This window comes from Crotalus tigris, unplaced genomic scaffold, assembly GCF_016545835.1.
Source record: "Crotalus tigris isolate CLP2741 ecotype Arizona unplaced genomic scaffold, ASM1654583v1 scf7180000017989.1554031673:749699, whole genome shotgun sequence".
Taxonomy (NCBI): domain Eukaryota; kingdom Metazoa; phylum Chordata; class Lepidosauria; order Squamata; family Viperidae; genus Crotalus; species Crotalus tigris.
The window spans coordinates 605,935-631,337 of NW_024096759.1; the positions used below are offsets into that span (position 1 = coordinate 605,935).

General features: G+C 43.0%; 2 protein-coding genes across 2 annotated transcripts in view; both read right to left on the bottom strand.

The window, feature by feature from the left end:
- LOC120309287 (complement factor B-like) overlaps positions 1-4,623 on the bottom strand; it is a 39,125-nt gene extending 34,502 nt beyond the window's left edge. The window contains exon 1 of the mRNA XM_039346369.1: positions 4,500-4,623. Coding sequence (XP_039202303.1) covers positions 4,500-4,557 — 58 coding nt within the window. The 5' untranslated portion in view covers positions 4,558-4,623. The remainder of the gene's footprint in view (positions 1-4,499) is intronic.
- Positions 4,624-18,407: 13,784 nt separating this feature from the next.
- LOC120309288 (complement factor B-like) overlaps positions 18,408-25,403 on the bottom strand; it is a 44,517-nt gene continuing 37,521 nt past the window's right edge. The window contains exons 14-18 of the mRNA XM_039346370.1: positions 25,119-25,198; positions 24,584-24,702; positions 22,380-22,512; positions 19,632-19,681; positions 18,408-18,733 (exon numbers count right to left, since the gene is read on the bottom strand). Of these exons, the coding sequence (XP_039202304.1) occupies positions 18,554-18,733; positions 19,632-19,681; positions 22,380-22,512; positions 24,584-24,702; positions 25,119-25,198 (562 nt within the window). The 3' untranslated portion in view covers positions 18,408-18,553. The remainder of the gene's footprint in view (positions 18,734-19,631; positions 19,682-22,379; positions 22,513-24,583; positions 24,703-25,118; positions 25,199-25,403) is intronic.

The window sequence follows — 25,403 nt, forward strand, 5'->3', positions numbered from 1 at the left end:
CTTTTTTGGTTGATGAGCTCAAAAAATGCCAGGTTCGATTCAGATAGGATATACCGGTTGGAATAGTCCTGAATTATGCGGGGATATATTATAGACTTAATACAATGTCAAAGGCGAAAGATCTTTACATTTCGGTTTTGAAGGTGGGTTCTCCATTATCTTTACGACCTGAGATAATAGAAGAAAAGTTGGAAGAGCAGCTAGTTGAAAGTGCTATGCTATTGGATGTGGGAGACAAATAGGCTGAACCTTTGCAGCAGTCTCTTGAGACAGAAGATTTTTTAAAGGAACTGAGAATGACTCGTGTAGCCTATAGACGTAAATTAAAAGAGTTTGGAGAATTATTTGTCTGAAATGGTATAGGTATAGGGTTTCCTGCCTGAGCAGTGGGTGGGACTAGAAGATCTCCAAGGTCTATTCTATTCTATTCTATTCTATTCTATTCTATTCTATTCTATTCTAGTCTAGTCTAGTCTAGTCTAGTCTAGTCTAGTCTAGTCTAGTCTAGTCTAGTCCTGGAAGAATACTGGGAATCTTGCCTTTTATTTATTTTTATTATATTTAAAGTGTTTTTATGATTGTGATATTGTTTTGATTGTTGTTATATGCTCCCCAGAATCCCATTTTTTGCATCCTGGCTTTCTTGGCACCCATTCAGCAGCCAGATACAGTTCCTAGGCACACATACTGTAGTGTTAAAAGGAAGAGTTGTTAATCATAACAACAACAATCATAACAAGCAATTAATCATAGATAAGAACTTTAAAGGTGAATTCCGGTGAAGAAGTCCAAAGCCAAGCCAAAGAATTCCAAGGAAGAGACAAGGTCTTAAGTTGATTTATGATCCTTGGGATCATAAATAATTGGATTCAAAACAAGAATCATAGTAAGCCAAATGCTTAAGTTGCCTCTAGCAAAGGAAAACTGTTTCTGTGAGTCTGTTTAGCATGCACAGCTGCTGGGAATCTTGTCTTAAGCTTTGTTGATTAGTTCAGTGTCTTGCTGCTTGCTCACAAGTCACACACTTCAGTGGGGTACCAAGATCCTAGGAGGAATTGCTGGGGGGGAATTACTGGGGGGGGGGAGACAGCAAGTGAGTGCCTGAAGCAGTCTGTATTGCCATTGAACTCAACTTGAGGGCATGACACATACTGCAATGGACAACCATATAATTTTGCTGAATAAATAAACAAAATGCAGGCAGTCCTTGACTTACAACTGTTCATTTAGTGACCATTCAAAGTTACTGAAAAAAGAGATTTATGACCATTTGTCACACTTATGACCATTGCAGCATCCCTATGGCCATGTGATCAATATTCAGAGACTTGGCAACTGACTCATATTTATGACAGTTGCAGTGTCCCCGCGGGTCATGTGATCCCCTTTTGCGACCTTCTGACAAACAAAGTCAACGGGGAAGCCAGATTCACTTAACAACCGTGTGCCTAGCTTACCAACTGCAGTGATTCATTTAATAGCGGGGGCACGCAAGGTCATCAAATGGGGCAAAACTTACTTAATGAATGTCTCGGTAACAGAAATTTTGGGTTCAAGCGTTGTTGTAAGTTAAGGACTTAACCTGAATCAAACAAAGCATGTTTCAGAATTGGAAAAGATTGGGAGAATTTATACTGTTCCTGAATCAAGCTGCACACTAAAGCTTTGAAATCTGATGGTTTATCAGGGACTATGATTGTACAGCAATCAATGTATGGATCATTTGTTTGGTGATCAAAGTTATGACAGGACTGAATGAAAGGTGGTTACAACCAGTCCTTGGTATTTTGGTCAATAGTCTGGCACCCGTGTGATCACCTGATTGTTATTTGGGCACTTGGCAACTGGTTACAGTGATGACCTGTTGCAGTGCCCCACAATTACATGACTGGTGCTTGCAAGTTTCACTGCCAGCTTCCTCCGTAAGTTAAGGGGGAAGCTGTGGGATGGAGTTAAATGACAGCAAATGGGGCTGGAGGGATTGCCATCATTAGGCAAGGCAGGGCTGTTTTATGACCGCATGGCTTAGAAAATCCTAACTCCTATTGCCATCGTTAAGCCGAGGATCACCTGTCTGGAGCAGAGCAGATGGCTGAAGGAATCGTATTGAAAAGTTGGAAATACGATACTATTTCAGAAATCAAGAAACCATTGTCAGAAATGAGCGATTTCTTTGTTTTGGAAAAGGGAAGATTTTATGTTTGATCAAAAGATGCAGCAATGTGTGTTACTGCAGCAGAGATGGGATAGTACTTTACAATAATATTTAGTACCACCAGCAGTGTGCTGCAGCTGCCCAAAAAGCCAACGCAGAGTTGGACTGCATTAACAGAGGGATAGAATCAAGTGTTAGCACCACTTTACAATGCCTTGGTAAGGCCACACTTGGAATATTGCATCCAGTTTTGATCACCATGGTGTAAAAAAGATGTTGAGACTCTAGAAAGAGTACAGAGAAGAGCAACAAAGATGATTAGGGGACTGGAGGCTAAAACATATAAGGAACGGTTGCTGGAATTGGGTATGTCTAGTTTAACGAAGAGAAGGACGAGGGGGGACACGATAGCAGTGTTCCAATATCTCAGGGGGTGCCACAAAGAGGAGGGAGTCAAGCTATTCTCCAAAGCCCCTGAAGGAAGGACAAGAAACAACGGATGGAAAGTAATCAAGGAGAGAAGCAACCTAGAACTAAGGAGAAACTTCCTGACAGTTAGAACAATGAACCAGTGGAACAACCTGCCTCCAGAAGCGGTGAATGTTCCAACACTGGAACTTTCTAAGAAGAGACTGGACAGCCATTTATCTGAAATGGTATAGGGTTTCCTGCCTGAGCAGGGGGTTGGACTAGATGACCTCCAAGGTCCCTTCCAACTGTATTATTATTGCTGTTGTTGTTGTAATGAATTCATTAATAAACTGGTGACTATTGATAAGTATAAAATGTAGTGAATCTGGCTTTGCGTATCAGAAGGTAGCAAAAGGGGATTGTGTGACCACCCGGGACACCGCAACCATCAAGTGTTCGAATTTTGATCATGTGACCATGAGATGCTGCAACAGTTGTAAATGTGAAAAAACGGTCATACATCTGTTGTAACTTCAAACAGTTACTAAACAAATGACTGTTAAGTCGGGGACTAACTATAAAAAAAAAGAAGGAAAAAAGAAATTGTATGGATCAAATCATATCTGATTACATAGCAAATGTTTTAGAACAAGCCACCCAATCCAAGCTGGCAGCTTTTTCTTCTTGGGCAGGTACTGACTTGTCTCACACTTCTCTGCCAGGACAAATGTCACAATGTTGACATAATTTTCAGATGGGGAAATTCCCCAACCAGAGAGAGATAATCAGTTAGAAGGGTCAGGGTCCTTTATTTTCAGTCAACTTTTAAAATCTAGACCAGTGTTTCTCAACCTTGGCATTTCAAGATGTGTGGACTTCAATGCCCAGAATTCCCCAGCCAGCCAGCCATGCTGGCTGGGGAATTCAGGGCGTTGAAGTCCACACATCTTAAAGCAGGGGTCTTCAAACCTGGTCCTTTTATGACTTGTGGACTTCAACTCCCAGAATTCCTCAGCCAGGCCTGCTGGCTGAGGAATTCTGGGAGTTGAAGTCCAAAAGTCATCAAAGGGCCAAGTTTGAAGACCCCTGTCTTAAAGTAATGAAAGTTGAGAATCAGTGATCTAGATGCTCATGATAAAATACTCTTCCATCAACTTTTAAAAAATAGATTTCTGCAGGGAGACAAATAGCAGGACCTTGGGACTTGGGACTCTGACTGCCTGTCCTTCTCCTTCTCCTTCTCCTTCTCCTTCTCCTTCTCCTTCTCCTTCTCCTTCTCCTCCTCCTCCTCCTCCTTCCTCCTTCCTTCTCCTCCTCCTCCTCCTCCTCCTCCTTCTCCTCCTCCTCCTCCTCCTCCTTCTTCTCCTCCTCCTCCTCCTCCTCCTTCCTCCCCCTCCCCCTCCTTCCTCCTTCCTCTTTCTTCTCCTCCTCTTTCCCTTTCTTTCAGTAGCATACAGTAACTTCTGTGGACATCTCTCTTCACCTTATTCCCGGAAAACAACCCTGTAAGGCAGGCTGGGCTGAAAGAATACCTCAGCTCCATATGTCTGAATGAGTCTCCCCAACTGAAGTAGACCCGACCCTGTTTCCCCCCCAGTCCTTGACCCACAACTCTACCTACTGCCATGCAACCAAATCTAAACCTCTGTTGCTTCTTCCTCACGAAATACCAAACAATGGCCAAAAGGGAATATAACAGGAATATGGAATATTGTAGAAGGGGAAATTCACTTCTGGGACCTTTTGCATCGACTTTTTTTTTTTTTTAAAGCGTGGTGAAAGCAAACCCTTTCAGTAGGCAACAACACGTTTAAGGAGGCTAGAAGTGAAACTTCTGCTCTTTTAGCCAAAAAGCTTAGCAGTCTATAAGCAGGGGCAATAATATAAGGTTTGGGGGCAATTTTGCAACTGGGTCTGGAATATCACACCCTACCTGCAGAGGACGCCACCAGGAAGAGGAGAAAGTGGACAAATGAGCCGAGGTGCTGCATTCCCGCTCCTGTTCTCTTTACTTTCCACTCCTGCTTTCGTTATTGCAGGTGGACTGCAGTTCTGCGCTACCGTACTTATAAAAGCTTTTTGGCCTTCTTCCCATCATGTGATGGACTGGGCCCTCCCTGTGAAAGCAGCTGAGTTGTGGGAAATGGTAAGATAAATCCACTGATACTTATCTCAGGTGACAAAGGGTCAGCCAAGAGCTGAAATCTTGCTTATTTTAAATTGTTTGAAATTCTAGTTAGATGGGCCAAAGGCTGGGGGTCAAGCAGACATTTTAACCTTTAAACCCACAAACTCCTGGACTGGAGGCTAAAACATATAAGGAATGGCTGCTGGAATTGGGTATGTCTAGTTTAATGAAGAGAAGGCTGAGGGGGGACATGATAGCAGTGTTCCAATATCTCAGGGGCTGCCCCAAAGAAGAGGGAGTCAAGCTATTTTCCAAAGCTCCTGAAGGCAGAACAAGAAGCAAGGGATGGAAACTAATCAAGGAGAGAAGCAACCTAGAACTAAGGAGAAACTTCCTGACAGTTAGAACAATTAATCAGTGGAACAACCTGCCTCCAGAAGTGGTGAATGCTCCAACACTGGAAAGTTTTTAAGAAGAGACTGGACAGCCATTTGTCTGAAATGATATAGGGTTTCCTGCCTGAGCAGGGGGTTGGACTAAATGACCTCCAAGGTCCTTCCAATTTTTATTATTTTTATCATCATCATCACCATCATCATCATCACCATCCTTTCATTGGCCTTACACAGTTCTGCCAGGCTAGGCAAACCTCACTGACACCATCCCGCACTCAAATCTGGTTGTAATGCTCTTACAAAATTTTGCTATGGTAGGTTTCCTTTGTGCGATTGGCACGGGTCAAAGGCAGGGGGACTTGCCACTATTTTTGTGCAATTGGGGTTTTTATTATAAAAACAAAGATTGTTACCAATCAGACCAGAGACTTCAATCAAAAGTAAAGAATGTTGTTTCTTTTCTCTTGTGTGCTCGATGTGCAGCCACAATTGGGACCACAATTTCCATTGTTAAGCAAGGCAGTCGTTAAGTGAATCGTGCCCAATTTTATGACCCTTTTTGGCCACGGTTGTTGAGTGAATCGCTGTGGTTGTTCAGTGAATCATGCAATCATTAAATGAACCCACCTCACCGCATTGGCTTTGCATGTTGGGAACCTGCTGGGAAGGTCACAGATGGGACTCTGCAACTGTTGCAAATGCATGCTGGTTGCCAGCCACCCAGATCTGAATGTTGGAATGCTGTGACAGTTGAAAGTGTGAGGGTCGGTTATAAGCCACCTTTTTCAGTGTTGTTGTAACTTCAAAAGGTCACTAAACGAACGGTTGTAAGTTAAGGAGTACCTGTACCAGTAGTCCTCATGACACAACATTTGTTAAGTGAGTTTTGCCCCATTTTACACCCTTTCTTGCCACAGTTGTTAAGTGAATCACTGCAGTTGTTAAGTTAGTGACACGGTTGTGAAGGGAATCTGCTTCCCCATTGACTTTGCTTGTCAGAAGGTCACAAAAGGTGATCACATGACCCCGGGACTGCAACCGTCATAAATATGAATCAGTTGCCTGAATTGGAAGGGACCTTGGATGTCTTCTAGTCCAACCCCCTGCTCAAGCAGGAGACCCTATATCGTTTTAGACAAAAGGTTGTCCAGTCTCTTCTCAAAAGTTATGGAGCACCTACAACTTCTGAAGGCAAGGAGTCCCACTGGTTGATTATTCTTACTGTCAGGAAGTTTCTCCTTAATTCCTGGTTGCTTCTCTCCTTGATTAGTTTCCATTTGTTGCTTCTTGTCCTGCCTTCAGGCGCCTTGGAGAATAGGTTGTCTCCCTCTTCTTTGTGGCAGCCCCTCAGCTATTCGACCATTGTTATCATGTCACCCCTAGTCCTCCTTTTCATTGACTAGAGCCCCTTTGCTACATCTATTTGTTCTCTAGAGTTCACTCTTCTAAGCCCTCATTAGTTTAATATTGGCAGCAGTCACACTCAAGTTACGGTTTGCAAAAGAATTCTATTACAAAAGATTTCTATTGGAAATCTTTGTGCAAACAAGAATCAGTCGTTTCTTGTTATCAACTGCTATGGTAACAATCCTTTGAAACAGACTTCCAACCAAACAGATGAAGAAAGAAAGAAAGAAAGAAAGAAAGAAAGAAAGAAAGAAAGAAAGAAAGAAAGAAAGAAAGAAAGAAAGAGAGAGAGAGAGAGAGGGAGGGAGGGAGGGAGGGAGGGAGGGAGGGAGGGAGGGAGGAAGGAAGGAAGGAAGGAAGGGAGAGAGAGAGCACAGGAAAAAAATAGAAAAGAATAACTTCTGACTTTCTTCAGCACAGATACAAATATAAAATACAGTAGCCCTTCACACTCTGAAATTAATCCTTAACTTTGGGATTTGATGATTTTATAATTATATAATTATAAATAATTGTAATTGTCAAATCCCAAGTTTAAAATCTGATTTCTTTCAGTTGCAAGCAAAATTTTTTAAAGTGGTTTCCAAATAGAAGCTAAGTTGTATTTTCTTTGATCAAAACAGTCAGTTTTGCCACCTCTGCTGTTCCATCAAATTCACTATCCATTCTTCTGCTGTCAGAATGTGTAAATCCTTTCATCTCTGTGCATACTAGAGTCATGCTGCTGTTATAATCAATAAAAACAAAGGTCCATATTTTATTCTAGCTTGTTTGTTCATCAAGCCTAAAAGGAAAATGTCTGGTTTTAATTGTAAGATTATTTTCAGAATTCTCTGAATTCAAGGATACAGTATATATGGCCCAAATCAAATACTTCTTTCAAGTACTTTTTTCTTCTTTTTAGTGCCTCTTTCAACCAAATCTATTCAGTTCTGAATAGATTGGCAAATACTTATTTTATTTGCTAGCAGATATAGCTGGAAGGAGACGATTGGGTTAGAAGTTGCTTAGAAACATATCACTTACATTTTTGGAGCTACCAAGTTGAAGCTGGGCCAAGTCTGTACTTTGGATATGCAATATTTTTTTTCAAAATAAGTGAAACAAAAGTTTTGGGAATAAGGAAACAAAAGCAGGGAAACTGTTGGCTTCCCTTTTGAAATTTTTGCAATAAAGTAAAATCATACCTTTAATGAACTCGTTCTCAGGAACAAAGCATAACAATTTAATGAAATTCATATCCAGGTTTTAGAATGCTAGAACAAAAAGCCCTTACTCTACACCTGTAGATATAGCAAGTGAACAGACAGATGCTTTTTAAAATCTAAATTTAACATTTCAGATGTATACTCAAGTGAGCTGGCTTGCAGAAATAACTGCATGAGATATTGATGATACTGATATTATGAAATCTGAAAAGGTCCCTGGAAAAGATGGAACAAATATAGAATGGTATTTAAAAATTAAGGAGAAAATAGATTCTTTTTAACTTCTGGAAATATTCAAACATCTGATAAAAATAGAGCCTTGCCTGCTTATATTATCATTTTGTGTGCCATAAAGAGGAGGAGGAGGAGGAGGAGGAGGAGGAGATTGTTCAGCATAATCATACTTGCTAGGTTCTACTATTATTGGTATCTATGATTTAGCAGTTGTTGTATCTTATGATTAATGATTGTAAGTATGATTTATGATATATGACTTATCACCTTGTGGTTTGTATGTATACTGAAAGCTTATTTCCTGGAGACAAATTCCTTGTGTGTCTAATCACACTTGGCCAATAAAGAACTCTACTCTACTCTACTCTACTCTACTCTACTCTACTCTACTCTACTCTACTCTACTCTACTCTACTCTACTCTACTCTACTCTACTCTATTCCTCTCCTCTCCACTCCACTCCACTCCACTCCACTACATTCTAGCCAGTCTCAATAAAAGTACTGTAATTTTAACCTTCTTGTGGCATTGCTTTCTTGGTCTGGTCTACCTATCGGGACTGACGCTAGGGCAGTGAATGACTGTTTGGAGGCTCTCCCAATGTAGAAACAGGGACTGGTTCACTTGATGGACTACTCCTCCTCTACAAATAGGAACTGTGAGTCCAAGAAATCCCGATTGTGCACTATGTATACAATGGGGAAACACTATCCTATCCAAGTCTAGTGTTGGAAAGTCCCTCTGGTTGGGAAGCTAAAAAACACAGAGACACTCAGTTTTGTCGCAATTTTTCTTCCACTCCCACAATCTTTTTTGACCACGTCCTATAGAAATCCCTAAAGTTGTGCGAACTGGCCAATGCTTTGAAGTTGAAATTAACATGTAAAAATTAAGTTTACGTTTTGTTCCATACTTATCTCATAGGGTGAACTAAAATGAGACCATATAAACATCAACACAAGACTTTAAGACAGTGTTTCTCAACCTTGACAATTTTAAGGCATGTGGACTTCAACTCCCAGAATTCCACAGCCAGCTTTAAGAAGAGTAAAAAATGGGAAGAGGAAAGAATACCCCATAAAGCTCTTTTCTATGGTTGAAAGAAAAGTCTTCATCGTGGTTCAGTCCAAGCTGGGAATAAACATGGCGACTGCTTTAGAAAGAAGATTGGGTTGCAGTTTATTGAAGAGGAGAGCCAGACAGAAAGATGGCTCTGGCAGAAAAGAGCGAGAGCACATGTAGGGAGTGAGTTTTTAATATCCTCTTCAGCCTTTTGTTTGGAGTTGTTTCCTGTTCCTGTTTGAGGCTATTTCCTGTGTCATGTATTCTGACCTGAGTCTGGGTGTGCCCTTTGGCATCTGTGGGTTAATCCTATTATGTCCTGTCTTAGAGTTTGGGTGGGGTATGTAGATTTTAGGTGTCTTTGTCTTCTTAATCTTCTAGCTGGGGGCCTCCAACCTTCCTGGATGGTTTACATCTGCATTTCTACAGAGCTGGTTTCTGCTTGGGGAAGGGAGACTTGGGGCTATTAAAAAAACTGGGCATGCTTTTCTGCCTCTTTAAGATCCTTTGAGGAAACATATTTTCCTGCCCTTTTAATATTGCCTTCTCTGGGGGGCTCCCTTCCCACACTATAACAAGAGCATTTTTGTTTTTCTATGACTTTCCCATCTGTTGCAATCATGACCAGAATCCCACAGATTCAGGAAACAGGTGTGTGTATTTAAGAAGGCAAACAAGTTTCATTGAGGTACAAGAATGAAAATATGAAAATAATGCTTAGCTGAGCTGCAAACCTATCTTTATCAGACGTTTGCTCAGTTCAGATTTTTTAAAAAATTGATGGGTGATATGCCAATGCAATATAACAATGCAATACAATACAGGTAGTCCTCAACTTACAACAGTTCATTTATTGACCGTTTGAAGTTACAACGGCACTGGAAAAAAGTGACTTAGGACTGTTTTTCATACTTATGAACACTGCAGCGTCCCTGTGGTCACGTGATCAAAATTCAGATGCTTGGCAACTGACTCATACTTATGATGGTTGCATGTGTCCCGGAGTCACTCCAGCACTTCTCCACCAGTGGTCAGCATTCGGATCAGCGTGGATTAACTCTAGGGTCACCTTCGGACCAGTGATCAAGTAAGCAATATCCCAATCAAGAAACTGCCACAGAGCCAGTAATAAACAGCCCAATCAAAGAATCCCTAAGAATGCCTACCCCAAGACACCAGAATGTAAACTGATAGCAAACCACACTCCTTACTCGCGCTGATGATGTTACTTAGTTAGGGTAATGAAATGTCTGCAAGAAAACAAGCAAGTTCAGGGAGCACCAAGGACCCCTCAATGTTTTAGCATCTTAGACAATCCTGAGGACATTGCTCAAACATTGCTTATATGCTAAGTCAGTGGTTCTCAACCTGTGGGTCACGACCCCATTTGGGGTCGAACGACCATTTCACGGGGGTCGCCAAACAACGCAGTCCATTTTTTCCCCCTTTTCCTTAGCTGTGCTACTCCCTTTTATTCTATTGGCTTTTGAAAGCCAATAGAATAGACTCCCTTGAATAGAGTCTAATTCTATTGGCTTTCAAAAGCCAATAGGAATTGTCCAGGCTGTCTCTGCCCTGCTGAGCCCGCCAAAAGTCCCATTCTGCAAACGGTGCTGGAAGTTGTCTGCAGCGAAGGCGAGCTGTCTGGAAGCTTCCACCCCTCCCTGCTGAGCAACTACTAAAAATGTAAGTAAAAGAGGGCCAGGGGTGGGAGGTGGGAGGTCGGTGGGCACAGGAAGGGTTGCTGGTGCGTGTGGGGCCCGGCGGGTGCCTTACCTCCCTTGGGCTGGGCCAGCTGGTGGCCCAGCCGGTGGTCGGCCTGCACTATTACTGCCGCTTGCCAGCTACGCCTCAGCCGGCGCAGGGGGCGGCACCATGCATGCGCGGTGCTCCCGGGCATGGAAAGTCCTTGACTTACGACCAGTTGGGTAGTCCTTGACTTACGACCAGTTGGGTAGTCCTCGACTTACGACCGGTTGGGATCGCGGCATTAAAAAGGTTGAGAATCACTGTGCTAAGTCCTGGATAGAAGGAAATGAACTGCCAATAATCTTGAGATCCTACCCAATCAGGAAGGAATGGAACTCAATGCTGTTTTCTCCCCCAAAGAAATCAAGGAAGATCCTATGGTCAGTGGTATCATCTGATTATCTTTTGCAACTTTTTGACAAGCAAAGTCAATGGAGAAGCTAGATTCACACTGTCAAGGTTCTGACCAACGACCTCAACCAAGCAAACACTTTCGAGACTTTCCGAATCTCTTCATGCAAAACTTTATTGAGTACATCATTTTGGCACGTATGAAAGTAAAACCAACTCTGGCCAAACCCCACTCAAGCCCCATATAGTACAAGCATAGAATTCTCTCTCCTCCCTCTGGATCAGGTCACATTGTCCAATCAAATGGATAAATATTGTTATGAGAAAATGTTTCTGGGTCTGGCCAGACACCTGTGAACTGTCCTTGGGTCTCATGGTCTTCTCAATCTTTGAAGTCTGCATTCCAATCCTTTCCCTCCCCCCCCCCACCCCGGGAGTTCGTTGGCAAGCTGAGAAGCAATCATTCCTGCAGCAGCAAAACCTTGCTTCGAAACTTGACACACACTTCACAGCTGTGTTGCTAACTTTACAACTGCAGTGATTCACTTAACCACATGGGCAAGAAAGGTCGTAAAATGGGGCCAAACTCACTAAAGAAATGTCTCACTTAGCAACAGGAATTTTGGGCTCAATTGTGGTTGTAAGCCGAGGACCACCTGTTTGACAATGAAATAAAATAACGCAATGATGGTGATGATGATGATGATGGCAGCCATATCAAGAGATAAAGAGAGGCAAAATTGCACTTTTTTTTTTTACACCAGGCTGAACTAATCTTTTCCTGGCAATTTTGTCCTAACCAAGCCAAAACCTCTTTGCAGGGTTGAGAATCTTCCCTATCTCTATCCCCAAAGCACAAATCGCTTAATTTATTCGTTTTAATTTAATTTGGACTGACAGCTTTTGACTCCCAAAATGACCACATAAATAGATTTTCTCTATGATGATCTATCCCTAACCTGTTCCTTCAAATCTCCCAATGGGGTATTATTCATCGCTACTATAACTGAGTCCACTTTTCTGCTGGTGGCCCTCATCTTCTCTTTTTTCCCCACTTTTTCCCAGAATAAGAGTCTTTTTTAGAGAGCTGGGTCTTCACAGGATGTGTCCAAAATAGAGTAAATTGAGCCTGGTCATTTGTGCCTCAAGGAAGAACTTCTGGGTTTATTTCTTTGATAATCCATTGGTCTGTTTCTTGGATGTCCACACTAATTCTTGGGGGTCTTCTCCAATGCCGTAGCTCAAAAGCACCCATGCTCTTCCTCCCCTGCTTCTTCAGAGTCCAACTTTCCCTTCCATAAAGCGTCATGAGGAATACCATGGCCTTGGATCTTTGTAGATATACAGATAGTCCTCGACTTACAACTACAACGAGCCTGAAATTATAGTTCTAGATTTTTTTCTGATTGTTCAGTGAGATTCTTATGTGAGACTGCCTTGCTCAAGATGGCAGTCCCAGCTCTTCCCATTGCAGTCATTAAATGACTGTAGGTCATAAGTGGGGCACAGAATGCCTCAGGGGATTAGAGAGGCCTGGAAGACCCTGGGAAGGCCCAGGCCCAGATTGAAGGCCTTTTCCAGCTCACAAATAGCCTGGACTGGGCCTCCCTGCCCCTGAGGCATCCTTTGGGACATTTCCAGAAGAGCTTATCTTGTACAGGTAGTCTTCAACTTATGACCATTCATTTAGTGATTGTTCGAGGTTACAATGGTATTGAAGAAAGTGACTTGAGACTGGTTCTCACACTTACGACCACTGCAGCATCCCCATGGTCACATGATCAAAATCCAGACGCTTGGCAACTGGCATGTATTTATGACAGTTGCACTGCCCATAGGTCATGTGATCACCATTTGTAACCTTCCCAGATGGCTCCTGACAAGCAAAGTCAACAGGGGAAGCCAGGTTCCCTAAACAATTGCATGATTCACTTCACCACTGCGGTGGTTTGCTTAACTGTCGCCAGAAGGTCGTAAAATGGGACAAAACTCACTTAACAACCACCTTACTTAACAACAGAAATTTGGGGCTCAATTGTGGTAAGTCGAGGACAAGCTGTAAGTGTAGATGTCTGCTATTGTTTGGATGGATACCAGGGGTAACAATCTTGAGTTATTTAGAAGTGGAGACCTTGCTAATCATTGGGTTGGTCCTGTTTGTCTTAGCTGGTTGAAAGAAGGACTGATTGGGGCGTGTCAGCTCAGCTTGCACATATTTGGGCTATAATTGCTTAATTGCTGCAATTCAAGGAAAAAATGTCTTGTTATGAAAGCCTGCTGCCTTGGTTACTTCGACAAGTCTGGGTCTGAAGTGTCTCAAGAACTTTAAGGGACATCTGGTGGTTGTGGTGTTGCAATTAAAAACAACATCTAAGATGTGACCAAATCAAGGAGAGAAGCAACCTAGAACTCAGGAGAAACTTCCTGACAGTTAGAACAATTAACCAGTGGAACAACCTGCCTCCAGAAGTGGTGAATGCTCCAACACTGGAAGTTTTTAAGAAGAGACTGGACAGCCATCTGTGCAGAATGGTATAGGCGTTCCTGCCTGAGCAGGGGGTTGGACTAGATGACTTCCAAGGTCCCTTCCAACTTTTTATTATTATTATTATGGATCATCGCACAGTCAGCCAGATGTTCAGACTGGATTTGGCATTTTGTCTACCTATCAAGTCATTATTATTATTATTATTATTATTATTATTATTATTATTATTATTATTATCATCATCATCATCATCATCATCATCATCAGTGCAAGGTGCCGGAACTCACACACGTCATACAACCCGCCTTGCCTACCCTACAAGGTTCCATCTAAAAAAGGTGCCGCAACTCCGTTCTGGGCATTCTATGAGAAAAAAAGCCCTGATTATTATTATTTATGTGACCAAAGCTACAACCCTTTTAATAATTCACGTAAAAAATGGCAGGGCCTTAATTGCTCAGGTGTGGCCACATGCTGACTTTTTTGACCCTATCTCCATTGACATTCCATCTTGTATGTCACATATTCTCTTTGGTTTGGTTTCTAGATGTTCCATTTCTGTTTTTCCCCTCTCGTTATCTCTTCCCATCTGACACCTCTCTTCTTCATTGTTCTAGTAGTCTTTGAAGATTTTAAATATGAATAGTTTACAACTGCCTTCATTCAGAATATAGAATAACAGAACTGGAAGGGACCTTGGAGGTCTTCTAATCTGACCCCCTGCTTAAATAGGGGGCCCTGTACTATTCTGGACAAATGGATGTCCAATCTCCTCTTAAAAACTTCTAGTGATGGAGCACCCACAACATCTGAAGGGGCTGCCACAAAGAGGAGAGGGGTCAACTTATTTTTCAAAGCCCCAGAAGTCAAGAGAAGAAACAATGGATGGAAACTACTCAAGGAGAGAAGCCACCTGGAATTAGGGAGAAACTTCCTAACAGTGAGGACAATTAATCAGTGGAACAGCTTTGTCTTCAGAGGTTGTGGGTGGGTGCTTCATCACTGGAGGTTTTTAAGAAGAGACTGGACAGCCGCCTGCCTGAAATGGTATAGGGCAGTGGTTCTCAACCTTTTTAATGCCGCGACCCCCAATCGGTCATAAGTCGAGGACTACTCAACTGGTGCAGCACCGTTTGCAGAATGGGACTTTTGGTGGGCTCAGCAGGGCAGAGACAGCCTGGACAATTCCTATTGGCTTTTGAAGCCAATAGAATTAGACTCTATTCAAGAGAGTCTATTCTATTGGCTTTCAAAAGCCAATAGAATAAAAGGGAGTAGCACAGCTAAGGAAAAGGGGGGGAAAATGGCAGACTGCGTTGTTTGGCAACCCCCGTGAAATGGTCGTTCGACCCCAAATGGGGTCCCAACCCACAGGTTGAGAACCACTGGTATAGGGTCTCCTGCTTGAGCAGGGGGCTGGACTAGACCACCTCCGTGTCCCTTCCAGCTCTATTCTGATTAAGATGTTAACCAACTCATTTTATATCTCTTCCTCACACACACTGGCCCCAACAGAGATTCTGACTCTAAGTCAGACTTTTCATAAATATCACCCTTATCTCTAACCTGAAGTGGTGCTCTCCAGAATTTAGTCTGTGGCAGAACCGAAATCTTATGGACCTATAAAATGAACATCCCTTGTAGGCATCTCATGGGAACTGGTAAAATGATGAAACTCTGGGCATTTGTTGCAAATCACTGCATCCCAATGAACATTTCCCCATTCGTCTCCCTGGTTATGATCTACCTTCTCTCATCTCTTCCCGCGAAATAAACTGTAATACTGAGATTAACTTCAAATTGGGCAATTCTTAGATCCTGGCAAGGACTCAAGGGTGGCAGTGACCTGAAAGATTCGTGTACTTGAATAATGATTTATCCAATCTCAGCTCATTGCGATGTTTCCTAATATTCTCAGGGCAATAGTTTTGAAATGCCCTCCTCCCCAGTACTGAGATATTATTCTGACTCGGGAGAAACTGTAATACCAAAAATGTGAACAGTTATGTCATTACCGTGTCATTACAGGTAGTCCTCAGCTGAGCCCAAATTTTTTGTTGCTGAGACAGTTGTTAAGTGAGTTTTGCCTCATTTTACGACCTTTCTGGCCACAGTTGCTAAGGGAATCGCTGCAATTGCTAAGTTAGTGACACAGCTGGTAAGTGAACCTGGCTTCCCCCTTAATTTGGCTTGTCAGAAGGTCGCAAAAGGGGATCACATGACCTTGGGACACAGCACCGTCATAAATATGAATCAATTGCCAAGCATCCGATTTTTGATCACGCGACCCTGGGGATGCTGCAACGGTCACACGTGTGGAAAAGGGTCATAAGTCCCCTTTTTCAATGCGGTTGTAACTTTGAACAGTCACTAAATGAATACGTTGAGGACCACCTGTGTATGCAGAGGAGACCATATGCCTGTGTGCTTGCATAGAGACACAGACATGGATTACCAGATAGTGCGTCGTTTGGTTCTCTCTTTCCCCCCCTTACATTTATTATTATTATTATTATTATTATTATTATTATTATTATTATTATTATTATTATTAACAACAACATATTGGAAGACGGCTATCATGTCCCCCCTCGTCCTTCTCTTCATTAGACTAGACATACCCAATTCCAGCAGCCGTTCCTTATATGCTTTAGCCTCCAGTCCCCTAATCATCTTTGTTGCTCTTCTATGTACTCTTTCTAGAGTGTCAACATCTTTTTTACATCATGGTGACCAAAACTGGATGCAGTATTCCAAGTGTGGCTTTACCAAGGCATTGTAAAATGGTATTAAGACTTCGCGTGATCTTGATTCTATCCCTCTGTTAATGCAGCCCAGCACTGTGTTGGCTTTTTTGGCAGCTGCAGCACACTGCTGGCCCATATTTAAATGATTGTCCACTAGGACTCCGAGATCCCTCTCACAGTTACTACTACTGAGCAAGGTACCCCCTATACTATACCTGTACAATTGGTTTTTCTTGCCTAAATGTAGAACCTTACTTTTTTCACCACTGAATTTCATTTTGTTAGATAGCGCCCAGTGTTCAAGTCTGTCCAGATCCTCATGTATCCTAAGCCTGTCTTCTGGAGTGTTGGCTATTCCTGCCAGCTTGGTGTCGTCTGCAAATTTGATGAGTTCCCCATCTATCCCCTCATCCAAATCGTTGATGAAGATGTTGAAGAGCACTGGGCCCAGAACAGAGCTCTGGGGCACCCCACTACACACTTCCCTCCATGTAGATGCGATTCCATTGAGGACCACAAGCTACGGATATTGGGAGCTATTGTGTGTAATACAGGTAGTCCTTGATTTACAGCAGTACATTTAGTGACCATTCGAAGTTACAACGGCACTGAAAAAAGTGACTTATGACCTTTTTTCATACTTATGACCTTTGCATCCTCCTCATGATCACTTTATCAAAATTCAAACGTTTGGCTACTGACTCATATTTATGATGGTTGCAGTGCTCCAGGGTCACATGATCTCCTTTTGCAAATCTCTGACAGGCAAAGTCAATAGGGAAGCCAGTTTCACTTAACAACTATGTTGCTAATTTAACAACTGCAGTGATTCACTTAACAATTGTAGTCACAAAGATCATAAAACCCAGTTAACTAATGTCTCACTTTACAACAGAAATTTTGGGCTCAAAATTGTTTAGACTGTCAATTGTGTGACCTTCTTACGCTACTGGAATATGAATTTCAAATTGTCCTATTTCTTCCTGGGCTGTAATGTATACATTGTGAAAGGAACTTCTAGGTTTATAGTTAAGGCACTTGAGCTTTGAATCCATTATATAGAACAGATTAAGGGTTCCTGTATCTCAATGCTGGTTCTTCTAAAATCATTACAGATAGTCCTCAGCTTACAACACTTCACTTAGTGCCCGTTCAAAGCTACAATGGCGTTAAAAAAAACCTGACCTATGAAGGTTTTCACGCTTACAATCGTTGCAGCATCCCCATGGTTACATGATGAAAATTCAAACACTTGTCAAATGATTCAAATTTATGACGGTTGCAGTGTCCCATGGTCCTGTGATCTCCTTTTGTGATCTTCTGACAAGCAAACTCAAAGGGGAAGTCGGATTCATTTAGCAATCGTGTTACTTAACAATCACAGTTATTCAGTTAACAACCAGAGAAAGGTCATGAAATGGGGCAAAATTCACTTAACAACGGTCTTGCTCAGCAACAGAAAGTTTGGGCTCAATTGTGGTTGTAAGTCAAGGACTACCTGTACTGTATTTTCTTTTATCTGAATTAGATGCTACATTTTATTTTTATTTTATCTTTTGATACTGTCATAAGACTAGTACATTAATAAACTACTATTATAACCTGCAGAGGGCTCAAGGCGCCCTCTGGGAAGATTCGGTGCTGCTACTTCAGGGCGGCCAGCAGGGGGCAGCCTTCTTGCCATTGCCAAGTTGTCTCTGCCAACTCAGTGCTGCCATTTCTTTGCAGGACATCTCAACACTGGAAAGTTGCTGCCAGGATAATGAGAACCGGACAAGCGAGCGGGCTGCCAGCGGGTAGTGGTGAGTCGTTGTAGACTGGGCTCAAGGCCCCAGTTGCAGTCACCATCTTGGTTTTTTGGAAACACCCCCCCCCCTTGCAGACGCTTCTGTGTAGAAACTAAGCCCAACCATCCCAACATAGGAGCTAAGCAAAGGATAACACATATCACATTTATTTATTTTTTTTGTCTATACAGTTACATTGGATAGCCATTGTTAACATAGAACAGGGATCTTCCAACTTGGCCCTTTTAGGACTCATGGACTTCAACTCCCAGAATTCCTCAGCCAGAGTGCCTGGCTGAGGAATTCTGGGAGTTGAAGTCCATGAGTCCTAAAAGGGCTGAGTTGGAAGACCCCTGACATAGAATTTACTTGGCAAGATTTGAAGGGAATGACTTCTATGTACAGAGAGGATCTGAGTGGGAAGAACAAATCTAGAGGAAATCTAGTCCCTCATCGGCCAGCTTTTCTTTGAGCCAAGGAATAACTTTGAAGAGGTTGAAGTGATAATCCCTGGCAAAGGAGGGACTACGCCTCTGGAATTTTTCGGGTTCCTCACATGACGCAATATTGTGACTGCAGACATCAACCACACCCCAACTAATCACGCCAACCTATAGAAGAAAAGAGATATCCAATGAGAAATCCAATCCTGGAATCTGACCGCATGTCACATGTTCCGACTAATGAAGCACTTCAAAGAACTTTCAGGCATGTTTCCTAAAGTCTTTATTTGCAGAGCTACAAATTTTGCCGGTCACCATGTTGGACTGGTTATGCCAGAATCTGAACTTCCTGTCGCTGGCATCAAGCTTTCCTTGCTCAACCCCTCCCTTCTCATGCAGTCACAGGTCACATTATCCAATTAGTGAGAAGGTTAAAAGTTTACTTCCTCTTTCTTTCCCGGGCTCCCCCCCCCCCCCGCCCATTCTAAGCTAAGTATTAACCCAATAAATGCCAGACAGTTTTGCATATTGTCAAAGCAAGAATATACAGTATTTGCAGCATTGACACCGCTTTTGTTGAAGGAAAACCAACATCAGACAAAGAAGAAGAAAAAACAACCCCTCTCTTATGTGACTTTGCTTTATGAAATTATGGCTGCGAATGGACATTCCGTCTGAAGATAATTTTTGGAACTGGGGGACACACGGCCAACTTACACATAGCACAAAGATAATATCATCTGTGGAGATTCTCATTCATTTCCGTCACGGTTGCCCTGAAGGTGCTTTCTCAAGAGGGCCACTGGATTTTCTTGTTTTTTTTTCCCCTTGAAGACGTTTTCACTTCTCATCCTCGAAGCTTCTTCAGTTCGCTTCTCATCCAAGAACTGAAGAAGCTTCTTAGAGGAGAAGCAAAATGCGTTCCAGGTAAAAGAAAGAAAGTCCACTTGCCTCTTGGAACAGAAAGGTAATAAGAATTTCATCCCGGCCATGATCTGAAGCCGACAACACACACACATACACACTCACTGTGTAGTCTAGCAGTTTTGGTGAACTAACCACTCACCTGAATATAACGCAATTTTTTCTGAACAATGAGAGGACCACCAGAATCTCCTGCAAGCCAAAAGGAAAAGGGATTTAGTCAAGCGACTGAGTTGGGTACAGAGAAATCAGATCTATAACTCACACAGGAATCCAACTCATGGGAGAATTTCAGACGGCTATCAACATGTAACCAAATGTAAACATGATTCAGTGATGTGAAAACTAGAGGAGGAGGATGCATTAGAGAGGGGTTGGGAACTACCCGCATGGTCCCTTTATGACCTGTGGACTTCAACTTCAGCTCCCAGAATTCCTGAGCCAGCAGGAATTTATGAAGCTGCATAAAGCAGTGGTTCTCAACCTGTGGGTCGGGACCTCATTTGGGGTCGAACGACCATTTCACGGTGGTCGCCAAACAACGCAGTCCACCATTTTTTCCCCCTTTTCCTTAGCTGTGCTACTCCCTTTTATTCTATTGGCTTTTGAAAGCCAATAGAATAGACTCACTTGAATAGAGTCTAATTCTATTGGCTTTCAAAAGCCAATAGGAATTGTCCAGGCTGTCTCTGCCCTGCTGAGCCCACCGAAAGTCCCATTCTGCAAACGGTGCTGCACCAGTTGAGTAGTCCTCGACTTACGACCGGTTGAGTAGTCCTTGACTTACAACCGGTTGGGGGTGGCGGCATTAAAAAGGTTGAGAACCACTGGCATAAAGCAACTCAATAAAATTGCATGAAGCAACTCAATCAGAATTTTCTGGGACTTCTCAGTTTCATTATAATTTCTGAAGTTCTACTAGAAACAGTTTTCTCCAGATTTTCCTTAAAAAAAAAAAAAAAAAACCCAGATCAGGGGTGTCAAACTGCCGGCCCACAGGCCGGATGCGTCATGAGGAAACAGTGCCCACCCCGTTGCCGGCAATGGGGAAAAAGCTCCAATATGTTGTGTGAGGTCACATGACGTTGCGAGTTTGACATGTCTGCCCTATATGATTATATGAATGTATTTGTCTATATCAGTGTTTCTCAACCTTGTCAACTTTAAGATGGGTGGATTTCAACTCCCAGAATTCCACAGTCAATCACACTGGGGAGGAATGCTGGCTGGGGAATTCTGGGAGTTGAAGTCTACTCAAATTGAAATTGACGAGGCTGAGAAATGCTAATCTACATGATGTCAAGAATCACCTATAACCTCTTACCATGAAAAGACTCTGTATATAGAAATATGTCTCCAATAATTCTCCCAAATTATGAGATGGTTCACCTAGATCAGTGGTTCTCAACCTTTTTAATGCTGCGACCCCCAACCGATCGTAAGTCGAGGACTACTCAACCGGTCGTAAGTCGAGGATTACTCAACTGGTGCAGCGCTGTTTGCAGAATGGGACTTTTGGAGGGCTCAGCAGGGCAGAGACAGCCTGGACAATTCCTATTGGCTTTTGAAAACCAATAGAATTAGACTCTATTCAAGAGAGTCTATTCTATTGGCTTTCAAAAGCCAATAGAATAAAAGGGAGTAGCACAGCTAAGGAAAAGGGGGGGAAAATGGCGGACTGCGTTGTTTGATGACCCCCGTGAAATGGTCGTTCGACCCCAAATGGGGTCCCGACCCACAGGTTGAGAACCACTGACCTAGATATTATAATCCAGTGGTGGCGAACCTATGGCATGGGTGCCAGAGGCGGCACTCAGAGCCCTCTCTGTGGGCACGTGCGCCGTCACCCCAGTCCTGGGCCTTCAGCTGGTTTTTATAAAACCTTTTCGCTTTAGGCCTCCACCGCTGTGTGCAAAAAAAAAAAAAAAGTTCAATCAGTCAATTTCAACTTCTTGTGGGAAAAAAAAAGATCTTGCAAAGTTGGAATTGATTGATTGAATATTTTAATCCCATTCAGTCTGCCGTTACCACCACAGCTATGCCCACCCAATGGGCCACACCCACCCAATGGGCCACATCCACCCAGCACTCGGCAATGCATAAGTGGGTTTTGGGTTGCAGTTTGGGCACTCAGTCTCTAAAAGGTTTGCCATCACTGGTATAGGTAAAGGTTTCTTCTGTTCAGTCATGTCCAGCTCTAGGCACAGTGCTCATCTCTGTTTCTTAGGCAAGGGAGTCAGCATTATCCGAAGACAATGTCGCCATTGTCTGTATGCTGAAGCACACAGAACGCTGTTACCTGTCCATGGAATTATCCTGTCACACAGCACTCAGGTCTTGAACCTGGGCCTGTCAGCTTTCCAGCTGACAAACTTAGCGTGTTTAACCATCACGTCCCCATTTTCCAAAGGGTGTAGGTGGGGTGTAGTTATATTAATGAACTGTTGCATTTACACTGAAAGACCGTGAAATATAGGGCTTCCTGTCTGAGCAGGGAGTTGTATCAGAAGACTCCAAGGTCCCTTCCACTCTGTCATTCTGTTATTTCTGTTACACAGTGCATTCAGAGTGAAATATATTAATACCTGCTGTTGTGTACTTATGTGAATGTTACTGTTGAAAAGTCCAATTTTCTGTTCCCAGGTGCCTCTCCATTATAACTTCAGCCCAGAGCCAAAAGGAGCAGAAGGGCAGATCCTTGCAAACAAAGTAGCTCCTTGCCTTTATATTCTTAAACATCTTTAATAAATAATTCCCTTTCTTCCTGCTAATGCTGTTCTACTATGACTTGCAAGATCAGCTGCCATGAAGCTTTGGAGGTCACTTGGTTTCGAGAGGCCTAAAGAGATAAGAAACTCAGGAAACAGCAGAGAGCATCCCTCCTCCTCACCTTTGCATGTATTGGGGTCCAGCACAGGGTCCTGTCCCCCAGTGCAGAGAAAGTTATCAGTCACTACTTCTTTGATATTGGTAATGTTTTTGTAGAATTTGGCATTCCTAGCATCTTGTTCACAAGCTATTTTCTGGAAATAGAAAAAGGAAATAGAAAAAATTGAATACATCGCTAAAGATTATCACTCAGAGGCATTACATAATTATCACATTTAGCCACAGTTCATTGGAGCGGCGATTAATGGAATGCAATCTTTAATAACTCCCGGTTTAGGGTAAGTAGCAACGTCTCTGCTCATGACATTGCTGCATTGCTCTTTCCTTTTGACCACTGTCTCCTCTTTCTGGTTCTCGAGAGATGCTGCAAGCTGCCTCATATTCTCTATTCAGCTAATTCACCCAAATAGCAGCTAATGTGCTGGAATGACAGCTATGTTAAAATCTTGGCCCACCAAGCCTAATTTTCAGCTCTGAAGAATTTGGAGAAGTAACGAAAGGACCTTCCATAAACACAGCCCGTTTGGGATAGATTTACTTAATAATAATAATAATTTTATTACGGTCATAGACCAGCAATAGACATCACTTTTTACGATATATTAAGAAAAAAAAATAGTACTGACATTAATAGTAAATAATAACATCCCTGTTAAGAAAATACATGTTCTCAAAATGTTAGGGTCACTCCCTAGTTTACGTGAGTTGGAAAGCCGATAAGTGTGTGAGTAAATATGGGACAGATTTACTATTTTAGTGAGAAATAGATTTATACTAATTTGTAGGTCGAACTGCTGTGTCTATTAGGAATAGTGGGGGGGAGGGGGGGAGAGAAAACAGTACTTGGCAAAGTGGTACAATCCAGCCAAAGGAGAAACATCAAGAAAAGAGATGTTTTTTTAAAAAAAGGTCAGCTCTGGTTGTCCTTGAGGCTTTTTTGACTTCCTTCCCTTGCAGATACCCTCAGACAAGATTATATCTTGACCCTTTTGACCCCTGGCTGCAGGTACCTGTTGAAGAGAATCTGGTTTTTTTTCCTATAACAGAGTTCGCCCATGAAAATGTAGACCTCCTCTAAAATAAAGATCAGGATTTTTCCTTTCTTATCTACATACAAGATTCAATCGCCACTGAAACCGATACAATAATTCAGCGAAGACCCTGGAAATAGATGTTATCCAACTTGATAAGTATTTAGTTCCAGAAACAATGGAAAATATTTGAGATTTTATTCTGGGGTGTGTGTGTGTGTGTGTGGGCACGCGCGCGCGCATGCATCCATGTGTACATCTCTGTGTGTGTGTGTGTGTGTGTGTGTAAAACAGTCATATAAATTCTCTACATTTATTATTAATTTAATATATTCAGTTGAGGCAATGGCTGACTCCCAAAAAAAGGAAGGAAGGAAGGAAGGAAGAAAGGAAAAAGGAAGGAAGGAAGGAAGGAAGGAAGGAAGGAAGGAAGGAAGGAAGGAAGGAAGGAAGGAAGGAAGGAAAGATGATCAGGGAGGGAGGGAGATAGGGAAGAAGGAAGGAAGGAAAGAAAGAAAGGATGAAGGATGGGAGGGAGGGAGAAAGGGAGGGAGGGAGGGAGGAAGATGGGGAAGGGAGGATGGAAGGAAGGAAGGAAGGAAAGATGATCAGGGAGGGAGGGAGGGAAGAAGGAAAGAAGGAAGGAAAGAAAGGATGAAGGGTGGGAGGGAGGGAGGGAGAAAGGAAGGGAGGGAGGAGGGAGGGAGGAAGATGGGGAAGGAAGGAAGGAAGGAAGGAAGGAAGGAAGGAAGGAAGGAAAGATGATCAGGGAGGGAGGGAGGGAAGAAGGAAGGAAGGAAGGAAAGAAAGGATGAAGGGTGGGAGGGAGGGAGGGAGGGAGGGAGGGAGAAAAGGAAAAAAAGAAAGGATGAAGGAAGGGAGGGAGGGAGGAAGATGAGGAAGGGAGGATGGAAGGAAGGAAGGAAAGATGATCAGGGAGGGAGGGAGGCAGAAAGAAAGGAAGGAAGGAAAGATGATCAGGGAGGGAGGGAGGGAGGCAGAAAGAAGGAAGGAAGGAAGATCAGGGAGAGAGGGAGGGAGGGAGGGAGAGAGGAAGGGAGGAAGGAAGGAAGGAAGGAAGATCTGATATATTGGAGTCCTCAGGTGTTAGATTTGACTTAAGGGAGCCTCACTTCACCTAATCTTGTTAGATTATCTTGCTCAAAGATCTTACCTTGTCGCTATTCTTGATCTGAACAGGCCTGCGAACTAGCCCTCTAGTTTGTTGGTTTTGGGACTTACAGTTGGTTACAAAAAAAGAACGAATGTTTCCCACAGGTAGCAGCTCATTCTCTGTTAAACCAAACAAAATGAAAAGAGCTTAGTGAACTGCCAAAGGAAATTCCTTCCTTTGGAGGCAAGAGGAACATCTAGTGAGGAGAAAGAAAGAAGAGGGGAAGATGCTGGACGAATCAGCGATACCATGCACCAGGGATGGCCAACGTTTCAAGCCAGTTTGCTCCAAGTCCAATTCATTCATGTTCGAGGTCGAATCAACCCAGGATTGCAGCGCAACATGTTACAAGAGGGATGCAAAGAAATTCAGAGAACGGGTTCAGAGAAGAGCCATAAAGGAATTCTGGGAGCTGATGTCCACAAAAGATGCCAAGCTTGAGAAATGTTACTTTGGAAGAAGATTTGGTCCCTAGGGAACCTACTGCTCTTCTGCCCCATGTTGGTTACTTTTAAAACACAAACACTCCTCTTACCATGGTCCTGACACGTGGTCGTTGCAAGAGGCTTCCTCAGAGCTCGGGTTGTTCCTTGTGTACACGGTAAACAAATTGGCCTGTAGGGGAGAATATAGAACAGTGGTGGCGAACCTATGGCACACGTGCCAGAGGCGGCACGCGGAGCCCTCTCTGTGGGCACGCGCCATCACCCCAGCACACGTGGTCTCTATAAGTTCGCCATCATTGGCCTAAGGCCAGTCAGCCTGGAGCCACCACTGGGAAGCCCACCATCCCACCTGCCAGAGATGCCTGGATTTCCCG